Below are 24,056 nucleotides of genomic sequence, written 5' to 3'. Positions count from 1 at the left end.
TTGCCGTCTTGTTACTGAAATTTAGGCTATTCACTGCCGATAAGCGAACCCAGCCTTCGTGTGAAAACCTTGAACACCCAGAGGGAAAAATAAAGCTTTTATGTAAACAGTACTAAACAAATATAATGCTTTAATGTACCATCATTAACAATACATGTACAATTAAAATTATCGAAAGGTTAGAGAAAGATAAAGATTGCCGAGAACCTAACCACAATTCTGTTTACATTTTGAAAGCTGGACTCAGTTAAATTTGTTTTCAATGTTGATAAGGAATTTTTCTTTCAATAAGCTCTTTAATTACTTATAAATTACTGTAGTTATTTTTCTAGCGTAGATACAAACCCTCCATTATTTATAGGGGTGACTTACTCTTAGGAGGGAGGAAGGCCTCACCAACTGGCCTTGGTCATGACCCTAGGTCCTCTCTATTTCAATCTGTGATCGATAGCAAAAGGGACCCTACCCTCGCTAAAATCAAGTGCCGATATGAGGTAATACACTGATAGCAGCCTGTAGAAGCTTGTGTGTGAGTGGAACTAACAGTGAGGCTTGTCTTTAACATAGGAACTCCAAAGCCTATTGTTCTGAAGACTTACCCAATACCCTCCCTCAAAAAGATATTGGGGACGTAACAAAGTATTATTCTATACTTAAGAGGCACAAGGGAAATGAGTCTTATCTGCAGCGAGGTGAGATCAGCTATGCTGAAGCTTGCGGAGCGGTTTTCCGCAGAGGGACGAAGGTGAAAGGAAGAAAAGAGCCAGTCATTCTTATTCATTCACCCAACTAATCCGCGTAACCTCAGCCCTCAACCCTCTGCTACTTGTCCATCAAGGAACCTGAGGTGTTTAGACCATTTGTTGTGCGACCACCACAGGACTGATGGAAAAGGTCTCCATGTTCTTGTGGGTTACGTCTTTGCAGGTAGTGAGCCGTGAAGGTCGATTGATGCTTCCACATGCCCACTTACACTATCTGCGCCACAAAGTAGTTCTTGAACGGCAGGGACGTAGCAACGCCACTGACGTTACGAGCTCTGGGTCTTAGGATGGAGGAGGGTATCGATTGAGAGCTACCTCAATAGCTTACCGATCCCAGAGGGTAAGGAACTCCTTGAGATCCTCCTCTTAACCTTCACCGTGGTGGTCAACAGTGCCGACACACGGGGGTGAGCTGGTGTCATTCTTTAAAGGTAACACCACAGACTCCTCACTGGGTAAAACCCCAGTTGATGGGTCTTCGGTTACCAAACGAAGACTCTTTATCCAAAATGGGCTGCACCTAGGATACAGCACACTCGGACTTTGAGTCTTGGCAATCAACCCAGGAACGCCGCTGAGGATTACTTCTCCCCGTCTCCTAGAGTAGGAGACATCAGAGGATGGATCATACTGTACAACACACTAGCTCTCTTGGTCAAAGCCCAAGTGATTAGAAATGGCCGTCTTCCATGTAAGGAAGCGATCTGCTACATGGCATAAAGGTTCGTAGAAAGGGGCCTTCAGGGACTGAAGGACCCAAACCGCGTTCCCAGGAGGAGGTTGAGATCTGACGATGGACAAGTTATCTCAAACTTTGTATAAGTAAAGGCATCGATGGAGAGAATCCCCTTCCACGACATCAGTCACAAAGGATAGAACACTACGCCGAAAGACCGACGCTGAAGAGTGTCTGAGGTGCCTAGACATCTTTTACGCAACTTGTTGCGAAAGGCCTCTCTGAGAAAGGTGATGAAGGACCGTCCCAGGCCTGAAGTCGAAGCAAAGCTACGGCTTAGGAAAGTGTTGGCATGTGGCTGCTTGGAAGATTGTGCCGTGGAGGAAGATCCCTCGGAACTCCGTCAGGAGCTGCAGAAGGTCCGTGAACCACTTTGCGGGATGCCATAGCGAAGCTATTGGAGTCATTGATAAGATCTTACTTATCCTGACTTGGCTGAGGACTTTCTCACCAAACCAAATGACGGGACAGGCGAACACCTCTCAGCTGTCCATCAATCTTGGAATACATCTTGTTCAAGGGCCTCGTGAACGGTCGAGCGGGAGTCTGAATTACAGGGCCGTTGTGAGCATGACCACAGCGGGGACCTCCCAAAGTTAAGACTTTGTTGGATACAAGATGATTCAAAGACACTAGGAGCCCACTATCTGAGTGGCCTGTTCAGATTATCTGCAAGCACATTCCTGTACCAGGAATGACCTTTGTCCATCTGAGGCTTCCTACTGTTAGATGGTTCTCTAAGAGAGGTGAATGCTGGTACCTTTCTGAATCGGGCCAATGGACGGATGGAATGGTGCGGAATATGCCAACCCCACCTCTTTTGACGCATTAAAGAGAGCATCAGATCCAGAGGGAAGACGAGAAGATAGGCTCTTTGTAGAAGCTCTCGTCTGCCACCCACAATCCGCGGTTCGTCCAGCGGTGGGGGGAGGGGTTGCATAGCAATAAACACATCTCGAGAATATGTCGAGACATGTAACTATTTGCACGTTCTTGCAATGAAGGGAACTGCCTGTCCTCTCTCCAACTGCCACCAATCTAGTGTGGACGACCGTATAATACCGATACCAAACAGTAAACCAGTTAATCAGTACAGCTCATGTTACAAGGGCGAATCTCCATAGAGATCTCTTTCCGGACAGGAGACTGTACGGTAATTAACAAACGCATCCAACCAACCCAAAGAGAGGATTGAAACGTATCTTCAATCTATTATTGGATGGGTAATAAGCATAAGTCTACTACGGAGTAGTAACACCGAACTGTGCGCATGACAAGCATACATGTGTAGCACGACTTAAAAGTCATGTCCGAAACTCAGTTGGAGAAAACGTTCGTACTTCTCCGTCTCCGATCGTAAACTAGCATTTATATTAATGACAGATATGTATGAGTAGTTTCATGGTAAAAGCCTTTGTAGGAGGCCAAGACTTCCAATCGAGAGGAAGGAAAAGATGCCTATTAGAAGGCAGAATGTAAATGCCGTATGTCTGGTTACAGGAGAGTAGCTAAGTAATGTAATGAACAACCTGGTTTCAGCAAGGAACATAACTATACAACTTAATAGAACGGAGTTCTAATTCCAAGATGTATATAGCCCTTATTGGCAGAAAGATCGCTTGCACGCATATGTATTTGCCCGTCTGCGATATCGTATGCATAATATCTGCTTTCAGGAAACGTTTGCAACGAATCCAGTTGCGGGAATAATGTATGTGCGACGAATCGCAACATTATTGCCCAAAGAATTTTTGATCGTTGACTAGCTGTAATAATTTTTTTTAATGAGCACACATGTTCTCAAACAAAATATACAGTTACAAACGCGAACATTTCTCCTTTGGTTTGCCACTCCTCTTTAAGAGAGGAGCTAGCCAGAGTTCATGCAAAGACAAGGATGTCTGGTTCCCCGTGGGCGGGGTTTGAAACGTTCGTAAACGTAATGAAAAGCTGCCCATAATGTTGCTCTCATTCTAATGCGTAAGCTAACACTGCTCCATCGGGGTTAATTGTTTGAGATAATAACCCTGTAAGGGTAGAATAGAAAGTCTCAGAAGTCTATCGTGTAAAACGGTAAGTCGTTGTACTCAAAGTACAATGACGGAGCGGCTGACTCAATCCAACGGTAGAACCGAGTCCATGACAATAAACTCGTGGTTTTGTCTTGAATAGAGCTTTGGGATGGCTTACGACCTTCATGAAGTTTTAACAACACCCGTTGAAGTTCTGTAAAACTTCTCAGGAACAAGTCTCCCAAAAAGGCTGAAGTCTCGTATGTGGGGGTTTGCTTCAAGAAGACCAGACATAATTGCCATCGACCGCTTACCCGAAATAGTTGCCATCGAATACTTTCTCACTAGTGAGAAAACTACTGTCTAATTCAGGCAAGGTATGCCAGGGGAAAATGAACTGGAAAGTAAAGAATTTTTCATTCCCCACTAATTTCCATCTGCTAACCCAACCACTCGAAGTGGGAGCGTGGAGGGAAGATGACGGGTGGTTTCGTTCGAAAACGAAAGGATCGGTGCTGGGCGAAACCAGCCTAGCTGACATAGTAATCAGCTGGGAGTGTAGGGTGACATATTAAGTCATGCTTTTGGAAGACCATATCTTGTAGGGAGGTGGGAGGTCGACCATAGAGTTTTCAGAAAAAAAAAAAAACACTCTAGATCGCAGGAACTGTCGCTAATTCCTGATGGAATCTTCAAAAACTGTGTTACGTGAACCCACCAGGGTTCACAAGACCAGAACCCAAACGAACTGTGTCATTGTTACCTGTAGAGAGACGGAAACCCCTAGACAGCAGGCATCCCTCCAGGTTTATGCACGCACGCGAACACTTGCGCGACTAGTTAGAAGACTCTCTATCATAAGAGTAAAATTCATGATGACGATGGTTGCACACATAGCGCTAATTGCGCGCAAACCCTTTGCGTGACGAGAGTCAGAAGACTTTCTGTCATAAGAGTAAAACTCTTGACGATGGTCGACGCGCGTAAAGTTGGCCGCCTCGCGCGAACACTTCGCGCGACGAGAGTTCAAAAACACTCTGTCATGAGAGTAGAACTCTTGCGCAAGCGAACACTTCGCGCCACGAGAGTTCAAAAACTCTGTCATGAGAGTAAAACTCTTGAGAGCGTGCGTGAACCGAGATGGTCATTCGAGCGAGTACCGATATGATCACTCGCATGACGAGAGTTCAAAAACTCTCTGTCATAAGAGTAAAACTCTTGATGATTGTTGTCATGTGCGTAGTTTTGTTTGCACGCACAGAGATGGTCACGCGCGCGCAAACACTCCACGCGGACTAGTTCAAAAACTCTGTCATAAGAGTAAAACTCTTGAGCGAGCACGAGCAGTTCGTCGCGCACACAAATCCGAGATGGTCACGCACGCGAGCGAGAGTACCGAGATAGTAACACGCGCGCGATGAGAGTTCAAAAACTCTATCATAAGAATAAGACTCTTGCGCTCGCGCGAACCAAGATGGACACGGGCGCATCAAAAATCAAGATAGACAAGCGCGCGCTCACGAAAGCAAGATGGACATGCGCGCGCTCACGAACCGAGATGGACACGCGCGCGCTCACAAACCAAGATGGACACGCGCGCGCTCACGAACCAAGATGGCCACATGAGCGCACCGAGATGGTCACACGTGCGAACCAAGATGGTTACGCGCATGCGAACCGAGATGGTTATGCGCGAGCATATAAAAGAGTTGTTAGCGCACTTCAACATGGCGCTGATTGCGTGGCTTAGTTCTTTGCACGCACATTGTTGGTTTGCGCGCATAAGGTTAGTTGGGCAAGCGCAAGCTCTCAGCGTAACGTGAGTCAGAAACTCTCTGTCGTAAGAGTAAAACTCTTAGCGCTTAGGAGAGAACTCATTTCTACGATCACCCGAAGGTTCACGGTAGCGAAGGGTCAAAGAGAACCAGCAGGTTCAAAGATCTAAAGATAACACCTATGCAGGGTTGCCATTTTTATCGTGCTTTTTGGCGCGTTTAGGAAACGCATGATATAAAATTGCCTTTAATATTTGTGCCTGTTTTAGTTTAGGATACTGTGGTACATGCATTAAGTGTTCTGTACATTAAAGGGTAGTTTGTTAACAGTACTACGTACAAGGGTAGGTTTTATAAAAGTCTGAATATACATGTTAAATAAATAGGTAAATATGGTGTCACTACTTCGCGGATTTTCACCTGTCGCGGCCGGGTCTGGAACCTATCTACCGCGATAAAAGAGGGTTCACTGTACGCTCCATCTTCGATCGTAATAAACAAACGAAGGCATTTAACGCGCATGATGAAAGTGATAAATAATGATATTACAGTAAAAGCTTTTAGAAAATATGTCATTACAATATTATTTACCGTATCTATATAAAATCATACATACGTAGCAAAGCAGGAAAACAATTTACGAGAGAGAGAGAGAGAGAGAGAGAGAGAGAGGAGAGAGAGAGAGAGAGAGAGAGATGAGAGAGAGAGAGAGAGAGGAGAGAGAGAGAGAGTTGTTTTACGTACGTAAATGTAAATTTAAAAACAAAAAAATAGCCCTATTTCATATAAAATAGGTTATTACAAATATTTTACTTTATCATATTACAGTAGTCTGTATAATACTGTAAAGTTCAGTACAGTATGTTGTTGTTAATCGTGGCGATAAAATTCTCACGAAACAAAAACACGGCATTCGATTACAACAGCTGATATTCTCTCTCTCTCTCTCTCTCTCTCTCTCTCTCTCTCTCTCTCTCTCTCTCTCTCTCTCTCTCTCTCTCTCTCTCTCTCTCTCTCTTCGTGTTATACAATACTTGCATATAGATGAGGAAACTAAAATTAGTTATCTTAGAGTCAATTAAATACGAAACGAAAAAATTATGCCGAGTTTACATCCATTTCAATCGTTGCTGAAAATACGGCATCCGATTTCATCAGCAAACAACTATTTTTTTGGGAAACATCATTTTATTCTAGAAAAATTGCTACTCTTTGAATAGTTAATTGCACATTATGAAAGTGTGTACTTTTGTTTTTAAATTTCGGGTGTGTTTTTAAAAATCGAGTATTGTTGACTTCTTTTTCTTTTACTTTTGGCTGTGATCAGATCAGCTGACCCTCTAGCTGCCGCTCTTGAGAGCGTACGAATACACTAACAAAGTATCGTTTTATACCATTTCTTAACTTATTCAAACCGTCTATACAGTTAATATTACATAAGCACCAATGTGTTATAACCTATCAAATTTTTTTGTTTATTACATTTAAAACAACACACCACACACACACACACACACACACACTCACTCACTCACTCACTCACTCACTCTCTCTCTCTCTCTCTCCTCTCTCTCTCTCTCTCTCTCTCTCTCTCTCTCTCTCTCTCTCTCTCTCTGAATAAAAGGAGAATAGAAATAGGCCCTTTAAGAATTGAAGGACGGCTAACGAATGAAAAAAAGGAAATATGCAACACATTAGCAGAAAAATTTAAGAGTGAGTTCACGCCAAGAATTGCGAATGAGAATAATGAAACACAAATGAGAGAAGAAAATGTTGAATATCTAACGGATATCGATATTAATGAAGCAGATATTGTCACGGCTATAACGAAATTAAAAATGGATCGGCAGCCGGACCAGATGGAGTTCCAGCGATTTTGTTAAAAAAAACTGCAAACACTATCGCGAAGCCGCTAGCAATACTGCTAAGACAGAGTGTAGATATGAGCGAGATATATTTTAAACATAAATTAGCTTATATAACCCCTATCTTCAAAAGTGGATCAAGACTAGAGGCAAGCAATTATAGACCTGTTAGTCTAACATCACATATTATGAAAGTGTATGAGAGGGGTAATAAAAAAGAAAATAATGAACCATTTTGGTCAAAAATAATTTGTTTAATATGGGTCAACACGGTTTCGTACCTGGAAAAAAGTACGCAGACCCAACTGATAGCACACTATGAAAACATATACAATAATATGATAAATGAAAAAGACACAGATGTGATCTATCTAGATTTTGCAAAAGCCTTTGACAAGGTAGACCATAACATATTGGAGAAAAAAATGAGAAAGAATAATATTGTGGGAAAGATAGGAAAATGGGTAAAAGAATTCCTGCAAAACAGAAAACAGATGGTGGTTGCAAATGACGAGAAATCAGATGAAGCCCAGGTAATATCTGGTGTGCCCCAAGGTAACGGTAGTAGCTGCACTGCTATTTGTTATTATGATCTCAGACATAGACTGTGATGTTGAAAACTCCGTAGTGAGAAGTTTCGCCGATGACACAAGAATTAGTAGAGAAATTACTTGTGATGAAGATAGGAACTCACTACAAAGAGATCTAAACAAAATATATGAATGGGCGGAGATAAATAGGATGGTATTTAACTCCGATAAATTCGAATCAATAAATTATGGAAACAGAGAAGGAATGGTGAATGCATACAAGGGACCTAATAATGAGACAATCACAAACAAGGAAGCAATTAAAGAGCCTTGGTGTAATTTTAAATAGGAATATGTTATGCAACGACCAATAGCAACACTTGGCTAAATGTAAAGCAAAAATGGGAATGTTATTCAGACACTTTAAAACAAGAAAAGCTGAACACATGATTATGCTTTACAAAACTTATGTGCGTAGTACACTCGAGTACTGCAATGTGATATGGTACCCCACACTACCAAAAGGATATTGTGCAAATAGAGAGTGTACAAAGGTCCTATACTGCTAGAATAGAAGAAGTTAAGGACCTTGACTACTGGGAAAGACTGCAATTTTTAAAACTATACAGTCTAGAAAGGAGAAGAGAACGCTACATGATAGTACAAGCATGGAAGCAAATAGAAGGAATTGCTGAAAACATCATGAGCTTAAAATATCAGAAAGAGCAAGCCGAGGTAGATTAATAGTGCCAAAAAGCATTCCAGGTAAACTGAGAAAGGCGCACAGGACATTAATCCACTACGCACCAGCATCGATAATGCAGCGACTATTTAATGTGCTGCCAGCTCATCTAAGAAACATATCAGGAGTGAGCGTACATGTGTTTAAGAATCAGCTCAATAAATACCTAAGATGCATCCAGACCATCCAAGACTAGAAGATGCAAAATACACCGGAAGATGCATTAGCAACTTTCTGGTAGATATACGAGGTGCCTCACACTGAGGGACGTGTGTCTCTCTCTCTCTCTCTCTCTCTCTCTCTCTCTCTCTCTCTCTCTCTCTCTCTCTCACTCTCTCTCTCTCTCTCTCTCTCTCTCTCTCTCGTTATACAATACTTACATATATATGAGGAAAACTAAAATTAGTTTTCTTAGTGTCAATTAAATTCGAAACGAAAAAATATGCCGAGTCTACATCCATTTCAATCCTAGCTAAAAATACAGCATCCGATCTCATCAGCAAACCACTATTTTTTGAGAAACATCATTTTATTCTAGAAAGCAGCCTCAGGAGTTCTTTGCGACAAAAAGAATACCACTGAGATTGAAAGGAAAATTTCATAAGACAGTGGTAAGAACAGCAATGCTGTATGGAACAGAAACAGCAAGCATGAGGAAGACAGAAAACAAGATGGATGTGGCAGAAATGAGAATGCTTAGGTGGATGTCTGGGTGACAAGAGAGGACCGGATAAGAAATGACAACATAAGGGGGTTGACAAAGGTGTGGAAATATCAAAGAAAGTGCAGGAAGGGAGGCTGAGATGGTATGGACACTTGATGAGGAGAGATGAGGACCACGTTGGGAGACATACTATGGAGATGGAGGTTCAAGGAAGAAGAAGAAGAGGGAGACCAAGAAAGAGATGGCGGGACTGTGTCAGAAAAGATTTACAGGAGAAGGGGATTGATGAGGCAGAAGCGCATAATAGAAAAAGATGGAAACAGCTCATCCGCAACGGCGACCCCATATAAAAAATGGGAACAAGCTGGGAAGAACAAGAAGAAGATCATTTTATTCTAGAAAATTGCTACTCTTTAAATAGTTAATTGCACATTAAGTTTTATTCGGGTGTGTTTTAAAAATCGAGTATTGTTGACTTCTTTTTGTATTACTTTTGGCTGTGATCAGATCAGCTGACCTCTAGCTGCCGCTCTTGAGAGCGTACGAATACACTAACAAAGTATTGTTTATACCATTTCTTAACTTATTCAAACCGTCTATACAGTTGATATTACATAAGCACCAATGTGTTATAACCTATCAAATTTTTTGTTTATTACATTTTAAAACAACACACACACACACTATAAAAATAGGCAAGGAATAAAAACTTTTCCATGACCTGACAGGCAAATAGAATATCAAAAATTTGTTCTGTCACTGGGAACTAACCACATTATCCACACTATAAATTATTAAGCTTGCTTTCCATTACTTTCCCCTATAAATGACAAATTCGAAGATAATTTGTATTTTTCCAAACCATACAAACCTTAGCTATTTACATAGGGTTACCTTTTAGTGCAGCTGAAATGGCGAGCCATTAGAATTCAACGAGGGTGTATTACCCCCGAGCTAGTTAGCGGGGGGGGGGGGGGGGGGGGGGAGTGGTAGCTAGCTACCCCTCCCCCCCCTCACACACAGATGAATGCTCACTTTCACTTAGAGGTAGGACTTGTCTTGGGGGACAGGGCTGCCGGGCAAATATGTGCAAATAGCTAAGGTTAGTATGGTTAGGAAAAATACAAATTATCTTCGAATTTGTCATTTGTTTCGTAACCGAAATACAAACCACGCTATTTACATAGGGTGACTTACCCCTTGGGTAGGGTGGAAAGTCCCCAGCCATACTGGCTTTGGCTTTACCCGGGGACTCAGAATCCGAGTGAGTTGCACTCGAGAAAAGGAGTCCCTGCACCTCACAAGTTCCTTGCTCCGCAAGGAACCGTGTGGCCTACGTAAGCTTGTGTGTGAAGGAAGAAGTGTGACCTGTCCTAGGCAGTTGACCTGGAGTTCCAGAAGGAACTCTGGGTTAGGAGGTTCCCAATACCACCTCGTCAGGGTATGGGGGACGCGACAGTATTGACTCAATACTCGGAACACAAGGAAGCATGGTTTACCTGCAGAGGTTCGAGGTCAGATATGCAGAGAACAGGATGCTGCTTCCCCGTAGAGGGGATGATGAAGAAAGAAGTAAGGGCCAGACATACTTCTTTTGTTCATGCAGACTAAAACCTGATAACAATGCCCTCAACCTTCTGCTACCTGTCCAAAAAGGAGCCTGAGGTTAGACCAGCTGTTGTGTAGCCACCACAGAGCGATAGAAAACGTATCGAGACTCCTGTGGGTCACGCCCTGCAGGAAGCGGGCTGCGAAGGTCATTAGACGCTTCCAGACTCCAGCTTGTAGCACCTGCGTCACAGAGTAGTATTACTCGAAGGCGAGGGACGTTGCGATGTATCCAACATCGTGCTGTAGGGCGACGTGACGGGGGAGGGTCTGGAGACAGGTCGAGATGAATGTCCTTGAGTCCGGGCTGAAGAGGTATACTGGTGACTCTCCCCCATGTCCTCCTTGTGCTCCCAAATCGCCTGCAACTGAGGACAAACTGCAGCTGTTCCCAGCGCTAACCTCTCGATTCCCTTACTGGCAAGAAAGAGAAGGTCTTGGGACATCAGATACAGAATGGAGACTCGAAATCTTGAATGAATCGGACCGAAGGACCGGGACACCCAGATTCTGAGTCTAGCCAACAACTCAGGAGCGAGCCTGAATGTTGCCTTCCCCTCTTCCTTAGAAAGGGGGGAGTCGTAAGAGACCAAGAAGATTGCTTACACACTGGCCGTGGCCAGAGTGAGCAGGAGACCCAAGGCGGAATACAATCCGAGGCCTGTCGTAAAGGGTCTTGAGAAGATCTCTTAAAGGACTTAAAGTCCGAGCCATGCCTCCGACTAGGGCAGGGACGATCCTATCTTCGCATGAGCGAGAATAGCTCCAGCAGGCGGGAAAAAGTTATTCCTTTAAGCCTGAAGGTCATGGAAAGGCTGAGCGACAGGCTTCATTGCCGAGAGCGGAAAGGAGTTTCCTCCCGCCGAAAGACAATAAGACCGTTATTGCTGGAGAAGAGGCCTCAAGGGAAGAGGTATATCTCCCACGGCACCAACCACCTTAGACTCTTCACTTTGCCTGGGAGACCCCTGTGGATGACTATCGCAGATGACTCGACCTCCGTACCGCGACTGTAGCGGGTTGTCTCTTCTTGAGGAGGAGGCGTAGTGTCTCCAGGCAGGAAGCCGAAGCGACGCCCCGGTTCGGGAGAGATGTCGCAGTGTGGTTGCTTGAGTAGTCTGCGCCGTGGGAGAAGCTCTCCCGGGAGTTCCGTCAGGGGAAGCAGAGGGTCCAGAAATCGTTCTGCAAATAGTCCCAGTGGAGCTCTCCCATTGAAAGGTTGACAGACAACCTGGTCTTGTTGAGACCCATTGTCCACAGACAAAAAGGAGGGAAGACGCAGGCGTCGAAGTTGTCCCACCATCACCGGAATGCATCTTGCCAGAGTCTCGGGATCTGAGACTGGGGGGAAGAATAGCGGAAGCTTGAGGTTCCAAGCTGTCGCGATAAGGTCCCCCAGACCAGTACTTGCTGGTTACCCAAGGTCAAAGACCCCCAGGTACACTCTCTACGAGGCTCTGCTCGGATAGTCTGAGAGAACATTCCCCTGCCTGGAATGAGAGAGCCGATGGTGGTATTGAGAGAATCTCAATCATCCCGGTATCTCTACTGCAAGATGTGAAGGTGTGAAAATGCGTCCCCTGCTGGTTAAAATACACCAGAATCATGAAGTCAACGCCCAACGGGGAGACTCGGCAGGAGCTGTAGGATCTGTAGAGGGGCCAGACTAAGGTCCCTAAGCCTGCCTGAATGATGGGGAGGTATCCTTCAGGTCTTGACCATAGGCCTGGACCGGAACATGAAACCCCCCCCCCCCTTTCCTTTGACAAGTCCGAGAACCGCGTCAAGAATGTGGAGAAAGGACGAGAATATCCACTACCATCAAGAGGCTCCATAGGTCAACACCCATTGCAGGTCTAATAGTTCCGCTGGTCCCATAGGGGCCAGGAAGTCCGGTTAAACATTGCCTGAAGCCACCGGAACTTGGATCGCCCCACATGGAACTTATCCTGAGGCGACCGTTCGGACTATAGAAGGGTCAATGAGGAAAGGAGAACTAGGAAATGTTCCAAGGTAGGGCTGAAAGCTCTGCTTGACTGAGAACAGGTACTGCGACTCTCCTCAGTCTTGCCACAGTCAACCGAAAGGAAGGCTCGGAGGATGTGGTAACAGAATCTGGCGTCCCCAGGTGGTCACCCATCCAAGTACCGACGTTGCTTAACCTCGCTGGACGGACGAGAAGCGGGGTTTCCAACGTGGTAAGGCCGTTGACTCAATATCATGGCCAGATACTCCAGATGTTGAGGCAGAGGAAGAGAAGGCTCCAAGCAAAATACCATGAGCCCACACTCATGGTAAGCATCCAGAAGCTTGTCCCGGCGCTGAAGAAGGTCGAACCCGAGCCTACCGGAGTTGACCAGCCCTCCAAACAGCAGAGGCGGCGGAAGCCTGCACCTGAGCGGCCAATAGGAAGGCAGGGAGAGTTCTCTGGGGAAACAAACCTGCTATGCCACGGCGGGATAGCCACACTGCATCATAAGCAGGAATACTTGCAGTCTAGGCTGAATTCGACGAGCACCCTGGAAGATGGATGGAATGGAAACTGAAAGTACCCGTCCTTCCGATCCAGGGTTTAAGGAGTCCTGTCGCCTCATTACCAGTCTGATCGATTTTGCTGGTCTACGCTGGCCGAAGTTTGTTCGACAAACTTGATCAGGGCTGAGAGGTCGACTACCGACATCCCCTCTCAGATCCTTCCTTACAAGAAAGGATCGACTGAGGAGGCCGGGGGTGAAGCCGTCGATGATCCTAAGGAAGACCTTTGCCTAAGGTATGGATCATTCTGCCAAACAGGGCAAATCTACTGACGCTATGGCATAGAGGTTCAGAGACACTGAATTCGCTGACAGAGACGGCAGGCGCGATATCCTTGGCTGATCACAGAGATTGTGCGGGAATGGGCATCAGGAAGCTGTCATTCGGATGAGTAACCTTAAGCATCCTCCCAGCGAAAAACCTGCAATCCTAGAGTTCGTGAACTCCTTTTAGGACTATGCCCCCCCCCCGGGGGAGTCTCCCGTACCATCTGTTCCTGACAGGAGGAAACTGCAATTGGACACTTTGTCCCAGTTGTCGTAGCCGATTAACTTAGGCAGAAGTGGTTGAACATAAAGGGCGCTGGAGCCCTGCAGAGTCTGGAAGAAAGCGCCTTGGAGGAGTGAAAATGGAAGTCGATTTCCTCCGCACAGCCGCTGTCTAAGTCTCTGTCCTTGGGCACAAACAAACTCTTCTCAAGGATGGAAGGGTGTCTGAGGTCGTCGACCTCCACAGATGAGATACCCGAAGGAAGCCCCCAGTCAGCGTGTCCAGATGGTACAACATCGTGCTTGTCCGCAAGTTAGATACTTAACGACGAAAGGCCAAGGTGCCCGAGCTCGAGAGGAGGAAAGTACCCATGATCTTCCTGTAGCTTCCTTGAACCAAACCTCGGGCCGTAACCGAGGAGGGAAAGAACCTGGTAAGCTCCCAGAGGAAGGGGTAAGCAGTCACCCCTTGTCCGATGGAGAAATCTCGAATGTTAAGCCCCCCGCCAAAAATCCTTCCAGGGAATGACGGGGAAGGGCTAACCCAGGTTCAGGAAAGAGGAGTGTTGCTCAGATCTCCCTTAAGTTTCTCCTATTCTTGCAAGTGCCATGCTCTGCGTTTACGGGGTGAGGCCGTGTTCTGGAAATACGCTCCAGAAGAACTCGCCAGGCTGGCCATGCTGCAAAAACCCCATTGGGAATCGTGGCCGCAATCGCCCTGGAGCTCGCGCGACGGTAAATCAAAGATTTTCGCGTGGGCGAACGTGGAAGCGCCCATGAGCGGTAACGCAAAGAAAGCCGACGTTTGTGCAGAGAAACACTGTAGGTTCGCGCGACGGAACACCATCCGTCCGCGCGACGGAAAACCGTCGGTTCGCGCGTGGGCGAACATTGGAGAGCACGGGCGCGGACGCGCATGAGCGTAGACGTGCAGGCATGTGGGCGTATGGGCGCGCAGGCGAATGGTCGCGCGGGCGCGCGGGCGCGCGGTCGCGCGGGCGAGCGGTCGCGCGGTCGCGCGGGCGAGCGGTCGCGCGGGCGAGCGGTCGCGCGGGCGAGCGGTCGCGCGGGCGAGCGGTCGCGCGGGCGAGCGGTCGTTAGAGTGGGCAGGTGGATGAGCGCGAGTCCGAGGCGGCAAACGCAAGCGTTAGCGCGATGGCGAGGAAGACCGCTGGCGATATGGATCAACAAGCGATTGGTGGTGAGCTGGTGAGCGCTAACGCGCAGGTTGGCGATGGAGCGTTGTGTTATGCCGACGCGATGGTCGAGCAGCATGCGCAGGTGAGCGATCGTGTTGGCGAGCAATATGCGAAGTTGAGCGATCGCAAGCAGCATGTGCAGGAGGGCGATCGCGCGATGGTGATCAGCATGCGCAGGGTCGCGCGATGGTGATCAGCATGCGCAGGGTCGCGCGATGGTGATCAGCATGCCAGGGTCGCGCAGGGTCGCGCGATGGTGATCAGCATGCCAGGGTCGCGCAATGGCGATCAGCATGCGCAGGCGAGCAGCATTCGCAGTTGAGGGTCGCGCGATGGCGAGCAGCATCCGCAGGGTAGACGATAGCGCGATGGTGATCAGCATGCGCAGGTGTGCGGTCGCGCGATGGCGATCAGCATCCGCAGTTGAGTGTCGCGATGGCGATCAGCATCCGCAGTTGAGTGTCGCGCGATGGCGATCAGCATCCGCAGTTGAGGGTCGCGCGATGGCGATCAGCATCCGCAGGTGAGGGTCGCGCGATGGCGATAAGCATCCGCAGTTGAGGGTCGCGCGATGGCGATCAGCATCCGCAGTTGAGGGTCACGCGATGGCGATCAGCATCCGCAGTTGAGGGTCGCGCGATGGCGATCAGCATCCGCAGTTGAGGGTCGCGCGATGGCGATCAGCATCCGCAGTTGAGGGTCGCGCGATGGCGATCAGCATGCGCAGGTGAGCTAGTAGCTGGCGAACCATGTTCCTTCAGAATTGTTGGAGAACGTTGGCGTGCCGGCTGTAACACACGCGGGTGATCCGGAGATCGCCGAGAGACAGGTGATCGCTGGCGAGCTGATGATCGCTGACGAGCAGAAGGCTACGCGTGGAAGCCTGTGTATAGAAGAAGAGTCCTTGACCCCGACCTGAACCGAAGTTCTAGATCGCGAGGGCAAACGTGGGCACACAGGGCGCATAACAGGAACCAACAGGAACAGCAGGGATGATCATCATGAAAGCGCTGACGAACAGGAGAGCGCTAATGAGCAGAAGAGCGCCTGTGCGCTAACACTGAGCAGGAGCAGGAGAGAACACAGCAGAAGGGCGCGCAGGGAAACCCTGACACGCAAGGGAAGAACCACCGTGGGAGGCAACCCTTTGCCCCGAAGGGATCGTTGTCCGCCGGGAGACTGATGTCCGTCGGAAGACCGCTGTCCGTCGGGAAGACTGTTGTCCGTCGGGAAGACCGTTGCCCATCGGAAGACGAGATCAGACTGCTGTCCATCTGCACCAAGGCGGAAGATCGAGAAAAAGGAGTTGTAGACTGCAAACGGAGATTCAAACGGACGGTGGGCCTTACGGCGAGGGAGGCCAACAGCAACAGCAACAGAAGAAACCTCCGAAGAGGAGTCTCTATGAGTGTACTCTCTCGCGAACGAAAGAGAAACATTTCGTAGAAGAGACTGGTCAGCCAGTGACCTAAAAGGAGCAATCCTCCGAAGAGGAGTTCCTGCAGTTGCCCAGCCCCTTGAGCGAAACTGCAGATGTGACCGCTCAGCACCAAGAGCATAGTCGCACGAAAAAAAGGCAAGAGAAGAACCCCCAAAAGGGGAAAAACTCAAGCCTGGACAGGAAAAACTTCCCTCGGAAGGAAAGTTACCCGCCTAAGGAGGCAAGCCTCCTGAGAGTTCTAAAATGAACTGGAGAGTTGTCCGTCATCACGGGAGTACTTCCAGTAGAAGGAGACACGCCCCTGACGAAAATACAAGGGGGGAGGCAGCAACAGCCGAATCCCCAGGACTCAACCAGACAGCTCACACCGTTGCCATATTACAGAAACGAACTAGATCGGTAACTGTAAAAAAATAAAACAAATAATATTAGTACACATTCATTCCCCCGGGAAGGCTCCGAAGAGGAATCCCGAGGGAAAGGAAACAAGAATTACACAACAGGCAAGTGCCCTCACAACCACTTACTCTCACGAAAGGAGAGCTGTAACCAAAACAGAATTATAACAATTATAATTATGTAATTTAAAAATGAATGAACACTAAAGAAAGAACGAAAACCCCGAAAGGAATCGTTCAACAAGCTGAAAAAAAACAACTACAATTAGATTCATAAACTAATTGAGACAAACGTACGGCGTAGCAACTCCCCCACGCGGAAAGGAAGCTACAAGGGCGTAGTAACACGTAGTAAAAGGGTGAACGACCTTAAGAGAGAGAGAGAGAAACACATAAGTCAAACTCGATCGCCACCCATAAAATTACGCCGTGGTGGCCTAACTGCCGAGGACTCCACGTAGATATCGTACACTACACATACAACTCTGAAAAGGAAACTTACTTATTTCTATACTCAAATATATATACAAACATGAAAACATGTTTACATATATATTGAGTAAATGAAAAGTAAGCGATTAAGTAAAGACAAAACAAACAATGGCTGCCAAGAGAGGACCAAGACAGAGACGTCTGTCACAGTCCGAGCCAAAAGTGAAAGTGGGCATTCATCTGTGTGTGAGGGGGGGAGGGGTAGCTAGCTACCACTCCCCTACCCCCCCCCCCCCCCCCGCTAATACACCCTCGTTAAATTCTAATGGCTCGCCATTTCAGCTCCGCTAAAAGGTAACCCTTAGAGGACTCAGGTTTGTATAATCAGGAAAAATACAAATTACAGTGATACCTCTTGATATAAAAGTCTCTCCATATGAAATATTCATGATGCAAAATGAGATGCAAAGATTTTTTTTGTCTCATATTTCAAAAAAAAATTTCATAAGAAACGCGATTCGCCCAGCCACCGAGAATAATTTCAAAATTCCCGCTCCGCCAAACTGTAAACTCTTCACCAACGTCCTGACCTTCCATTGGTTACCTCCCTACTGTGATGCTAGTTAGAGCCATAAGATCCTGCTCTCCCATTGATCAGCATCTATCCAATCATGCATCTCCGTATCACCATTCCTTAACCATTTCGTTTCAGCAGAGCTATTGTTCACAGTGAATTCATGTTGATGATTTTGTTTTCGTTTACTGCACTGTATCGTGTTGTGTTTTTCAACTCATAAATGATAAGCCATGGGTCCCAACTATGTTGTTGATATTCTGGGAAAGAAGGAAAAGAAGAGGATGCTTTCTATGGAGACGAAGCTTAAGATAATCACGAAGTAAGTGGCTGGCATGCACTTGAGTGTGATCACTAAGGAATATGGCCGAAATCTGTTATTGATAGGAAACATCCTTAAACAGAAGGAAGCCATCAAAGCAGCAACAACTTCAAAGGGCATGACTTTTCTCCAGCAAAGAGGAGCCACATCCATGATGATGGAGAGACTGCTTCTGCTTTGGATTAAGGACAAGGAAATCGCTGGACACATGATCACCGAAACGACAATCTGCCACAAGGCCAGCGCCATTTTTGATGATCTTGTGCATGCTCAGGCCGAAGATGATGCAGGATAAGGGACATCAAAGCAGGCAACCCAGGAATTCAAAGATTCCTGAGGGTGGTTTGAAAAATTCAAGATATGGTCTGGCATTCCTTCGGTGATGCGGCATGACGAGGCTGCGAGTTAGGACACGAAAGTGGCCAAAGCCGAGTTGACTCTCCAGGAAGGCTCGAGTCCCCAGCATGTATTCAACTGCGACAAAACTGAGCTTTTCTGGAAAAAAAAAAAAAATGCCTCATCGGACCTACATCATAGCGGAAGAGAAGAAGCTACCTGGGCATCTCCCCCTACGCCTACTGATGCAAAGGACCTATGAAGGACAGACTTACTTTGCAAAAGCCAGTGGGGATGGTAAGGTTCCCCTACTGTTATATTACTCAGAGACTCATCGAGCCTTCAAGGCCCACAAAATGCTAAAGGAGAAGCTTCCGGTGATGTGGAGGTCTAACTTTCTCTTGTACTTCAATTATATTAATTGACCTAGGTGTATAATATGTTCATTCTCTTCTACAAAAGTGATCTTTCTTACATTGTTTCCTTTTTAAAGAAAGATTTTAAAATTATGCATTCTAAAAGCAAAGGAGATGTCATTTAACTAATGCCCTTCCTTTACTCAATTGTGTACACAGTGGGTGTTGTTTGAACACATAATTATCACATGTATGACATTCCAATATTCATCCACAATTTATTATGCTAAAGGACTCGGCAATTTCATTTATGAATACAAGGGGTCAGAGAAGTACTGAAAGGTAAGAACCATGGATTTTTTTTTTCTTTTTTTTTTTAAGGATCATAATGCTATCAGTATCCAAGAGGATACCTTCAACATGTGAGGAGATTTATTGTATTCCTTCCACATGGGACCGATTGAGAAGATTTGTGACAAATTTATTCAAATCAACATTCACAGCTGATCGCTTGGTACAGAGACAGAGTCAAAGAACTGGGAAATGCATCTGTGACCCTGACACTTCTGTATCTCGGATTCCGACTGTACAAGACATGAATCAGAGCCCATTCTTAGTCTTGACATTACTGTATTCATGGCATTATAACTTGATAAATTCTATCAGTAGTCAAGGAGCTGGAAAATGCATCTGTATCCTGAGCCACCTTGTCAAATTCAATCAAACTAAATATTCAAAGAGATGTCTCTCATATTTTGAGCTTGTAGTTTATCTATTCATTATACAGTGATGCCTTAGGATACGAAAGTAATCCGTTCAAGATACGGTTTCGTATCCTGAGTCGCGTTTTACATGTAAATAGCCTAATCCGTTCCAAGCCTTAAAAAAAGTCACCTTTCCTTTCATAAACACGCTAAACTGTAGTAATAAACATGCAAAGCAGCCATTTCTATCATTCAATAATTAACCCAACCGTTAGAAACAGCCTAATCCATTACAGAAACCACCATGAGATTATTCAATAATGTAGTTATAGCCTAGTTATCCCCTCCAAGCCCTAAGAAAACGGTCCATTTTCTTTACTACTGCATAAAAGTTACGGTACTGTATGTAAAGCATTTGGATCAGTGAAGGTGTATTGTTACCTGTACACCTAAATTAAGGGTTGATACCCTGAAAAAAAAGGTACTGTACTCTCGGCGACGAGTTGGGATCTCGTAAGCTTTTCGTATCCTGAAATTTTTTTCGTATACTGGGGCATAAAAATCTTTGTATCGCTTTTCGTATCCTGAATTTTTCGTAAGCAGAAACTTTCGTATCCAGAGGTATCACTGTACCAAGTTTAAGCCCATAGTAGAAAAATCTGGACAGTAATTTTTATCAATCATATCCTTCTCAGTGATCTTTTCATTACCCTCTATTCTATATAATCAATATATCTCCATATCTAAACATACACTCACCAACAGCCAACCTCTCTACTTAGTCCACATGAATCCCGTGTATTTGGTGATCATCTCTTATCGACAATGACTATGGTCTTGCAAATTAGCCTGATCTGTTACCACAGACACTTCTATTAACATCTAACCTCTTCCACCTACTTGGCAGTTGAGGACCCCTAGTGGTCCAGCCTACATTGGGAACTACTTGCCCACTGCCAGCTATATCATGATGCATCTGTTTTTCAGCCTGAGTAGATGCTGCTGAAGGCTTATCGTAGAACTTTGTGACTGGCACTAGAGGCATAATAAGGTATGCCAGATTATTAACGATAGCATAGATAGGCTGCGATGTGTGCTTAATCTAGCATGAAGAGGAATATATGGATCCAATATCCAAATCCAATTCTATTTCAGATTCTGATGGTCTAAAAGATGATATTTGATTACAAAAATGGTTGCAATAGAATGATCAGGACCAAATTCAGAGATTGGGCCTTGTATGGAACCAGTTGACTCTATAATGCGCTTTGTACCATCAGATCCCTTACCAGATTGTACATTAAACCTGCTAAACAAAACATGAGAAATTAGCATAGGATTTGCAGCTGGGCAGTTTACGCTACAAACACTGCCACTGCCTGAATAAGAGTTAGCCTACTCCAACTACTGTACATGAACAAATCACTAGTCTGAACCCTAACGTCTACTTCCATCTAAACCCACCAACCTATTGTAGATTACTCTGGATTCTCCCCTTGTTCTTCTACCTTGGAATCTGATTTTGAAATTTAGAATATTAAGACACTAGCCACCTAAGTCAAGAAGTTTTCATGACATGAAAATGGAACAAGGGTGACCTATCATTACATTCTGAAAGTTATTTAACTCTTTGAGTGCCAACCCCTCACCAAATGATTTGGCACTCAAGCCCCAATATCCATTTTACTTACTCTGCTGTATGTTTTTGGAGATAATTTTGTACATACCTCAAAACCTGTCCAAGACAAAATTTTGTACCCTCTCAAATTCTACAAGATTACCTATTTTCAAAATATTAAATCAAGTTAGAGCTGAAGAGGTCAGTCTACATGGTGTAGCTGATACAGATTACTGTACTACATAGAAAGTTCTATGTAATAATAGATCTATGGTGTTTAGCCCATGGCACCATCTATCAGGTCTTCTTAGCATTGCAGGGGAGAGAGAAATATTCTATTTTCTGTTGAAGGTGCAATACATACCAGAAGCAGGTTGCTTCGACAAATAAAGCATGATAACTAAAAGGTACTGGTAAGGTTCATTGTTATAATTTAAGAATAAAATTAAGGCACTGAGGTAAATCATCTCTCATTTAGCTTAAAATTCTAAATAAAGTAATATACAGTAATGTCTCACAACACATAATTAATCCGTTTTGGAGTGGGTTTCGTAACAGGATTTTTTCATGTTGTGTGTCACATTTTACATGTAAATCGCCAAATTCGTTCCAAATCCTACATAAACACCACATTAAATCTTATAATAAAGCTACAGTATAACCACGATGAAATACTGTACAGCCAAATACATTTGAACCATTCAATATACCTAAAATAACTGTTAATATCTGTAAATTAAGTAGTTATTAGAACAATGTTATAATAAATGAAAAATAATATAATACATACAGTAAAATACTGTACATATACAAAATATACAGAACCATATGTATTGTACTATTGTAGTTACCCCTACTGTACACTACAGCAACATTTTCTGTTGTGTAAACCGATTTTCTCCAACTTTTTTAATTGGGTGACTACCTTACTCTGGCTGGCAAATCTCTTTTCTTAACATGAAACATTTTTAGCAATGCAAGTCATAAATATATTCGCATCTCGTTTCCTAGCATGAAAATTTCATAAGCAGATTCTATCGTGAAGAGAGGTATGACTGTATCAGTTTTGTGTTCAAATACAAATAGATTCCTTTCCACAGAATTAACAAGATTCTTAACATGTTCATAAGTCTAGTGAAGCTTAAAATTTTGTCACAATCTCTTTATGTAGAGCAAAACTGAAAATGCATGCTAACCACAAGTAGGATTATGAACACAAACACAAGGAGAGAGAATAACAATACACAAACAATTATACATAAAAAGGAGGTTCACATACCTTTACGTCCAGCGCATTCAATATCAAATGAAAGGATTCTCAGTGGGGCTATACGTGCCCAATCCCCTTCTGGTGCATGAGCAATGAATTTGTTCCATGCAACATCAACCTGAGAGTAAATTGTAAAGCCATTTGAGATTTACTCATAAAGCATGTACCATTATCTTTTGAATAGATGCTATAAAATAAATATTCAATTTCACTGATTTGTGAAATGAGCATGAAACTTATAACACTAATAGAATTCCTTTGACAAAGAATGAATATAAATATGAAGTTTACAAAACAAAATGATTAAAAGCCCGCGTGTCTTTATGCTGACCATCCTTAGTTAGGGAGTTCATAATATTTATTTGTAATAAACAAATAGCAACAATTAAAAACAATCATAGAGATCGCATTTTGAATTCTGTAGATTTACACTGACCCTACCTAATATTGTAATTTTCATAATTTCATTAAAAAAAAAATAATGCTCAACAACATATACTCTTCAACAGGGGCAATGTCTACTGTACAAAGAACATACAAAAATGTAAAAGTAATTTATATTTTTCCTAGACATACAAACCCGAGTCCTTTAAAATAGGGTTGTCTTCAGTGGTACTTGAATGATCTTCAAAATTGTTAATATGGTAGTTTCCGATAGGTGGTGAATGTGAGTGAGAAGCCCAGCCTACTTTTCGGTCAGAGGATTTTTACTTTTGACCTTTGGCTCAGGGCTGAAAGCGGTGATTGAAGTGGGAAGTTTAACTTTAAAGGACTCAGCTTTGTATAACTAAGCAAAATACAAATAACATTTTAAATTTTTTATTTATTCTACACATACACAAACCTTTCGTTCTTTAAAATAGGTACACTCGATTATTGGTAAGAAGTTCGCCTCCAAAGTTGTTTACCTGGTGCTCTATCATTGAATGAATCTTTCTCCTCTGAAAGGGAGATGTAGTCTAAAATAAAGAACTGTACCTGGAGTATGGCAACCAAAGAAAAAAAAAAAAAAAAACGTGGAAGTCATTTTACTTTCCAGGTTCTTTGAAACCTGTTTCTTAGTTCTGCTGTAGTTAAGGAATAGTTGTTCATACTCAGGCCAGAGATGATGAGTCCTCTTCAGAAACGACAGCTGAACCATCATGGAATACAAAATTATCTCCTCTCGATTAAATCCTGACACTTAATGTATAGGGGATGGAGAAGCTTCAAACATAGGGTTGCGTGCCAACAGGTTCTGGGGTTTAGCCTCAGATTCAAGTACAAAATCAAAGGTGACCTCCTTCAACCCCTCTGAATGGTTTATTACACATGAGAATTCATGCAACTTGCCTACTTTCTTTGCTGATGCTTAGATCGTCTTAAGAGTCACATCACTGTCAAACGACCCTGACAGGCTTTAGTGGGTTATGAGTACGAGACTTGAGAATGCATGTCACTTCCCACTCCAGAGTCCTAAGGTCACAGGGTGGGCAAAACTGCCCAAAGCTCCTCATGAGCATACATAACTCCCATGAGGACAAAAGATCTATGCCCATCAGCTCAAAGACTCGGCTTTAGGTTGAGCAGTAGCTTTTCACAGCTGCGATTCAAATGCACTCCTCCGGTGAGCCCCAAATTCAGGAAGCTTGTCTGCTATGCAAGGATGTAGGGACCACTCTGATCGTACATCCTGACCCGTACATCT

At 44.5% G+C, this 24,056-nt stretch overlaps 1 protein-coding gene across 2 annotated transcripts in view; it reads right to left on the bottom strand.

Annotated features, from left to right (window-relative positions):
* PolD1 (DNA polymerase delta) overlaps positions 1-24,056 on the bottom strand; it is a 304,764-nt gene that overhangs the window by 199,402 nt on the left and 81,306 nt on the right. For both annotated transcript variants that reach the window (XM_068375427.1, XM_068375428.1), the window contains exon 8: positions 22,379-22,487. In XM_068375427.1, the coding sequence (XP_068231528.1) occupies positions 22,379-22,487 (109 nt within the window). The remainder of the gene's footprint in view (positions 1-22,378; positions 22,488-24,056) is intronic.

Source organism: Palaemon carinicauda, chromosome 6 (genome assembly GCF_036898095.1).
Source record: "Palaemon carinicauda isolate YSFRI2023 chromosome 6, ASM3689809v2, whole genome shotgun sequence".
NCBI classification, from domain to species: Eukaryota; Metazoa; Arthropoda; class Malacostraca; order Decapoda; family Palaemonidae; genus Palaemon; species Palaemon carinicauda.
The sequence above is the reverse complement of the archived record's forward strand: the minus strand, read 5'-3'. Positions and strand labels throughout refer to the sequence as shown.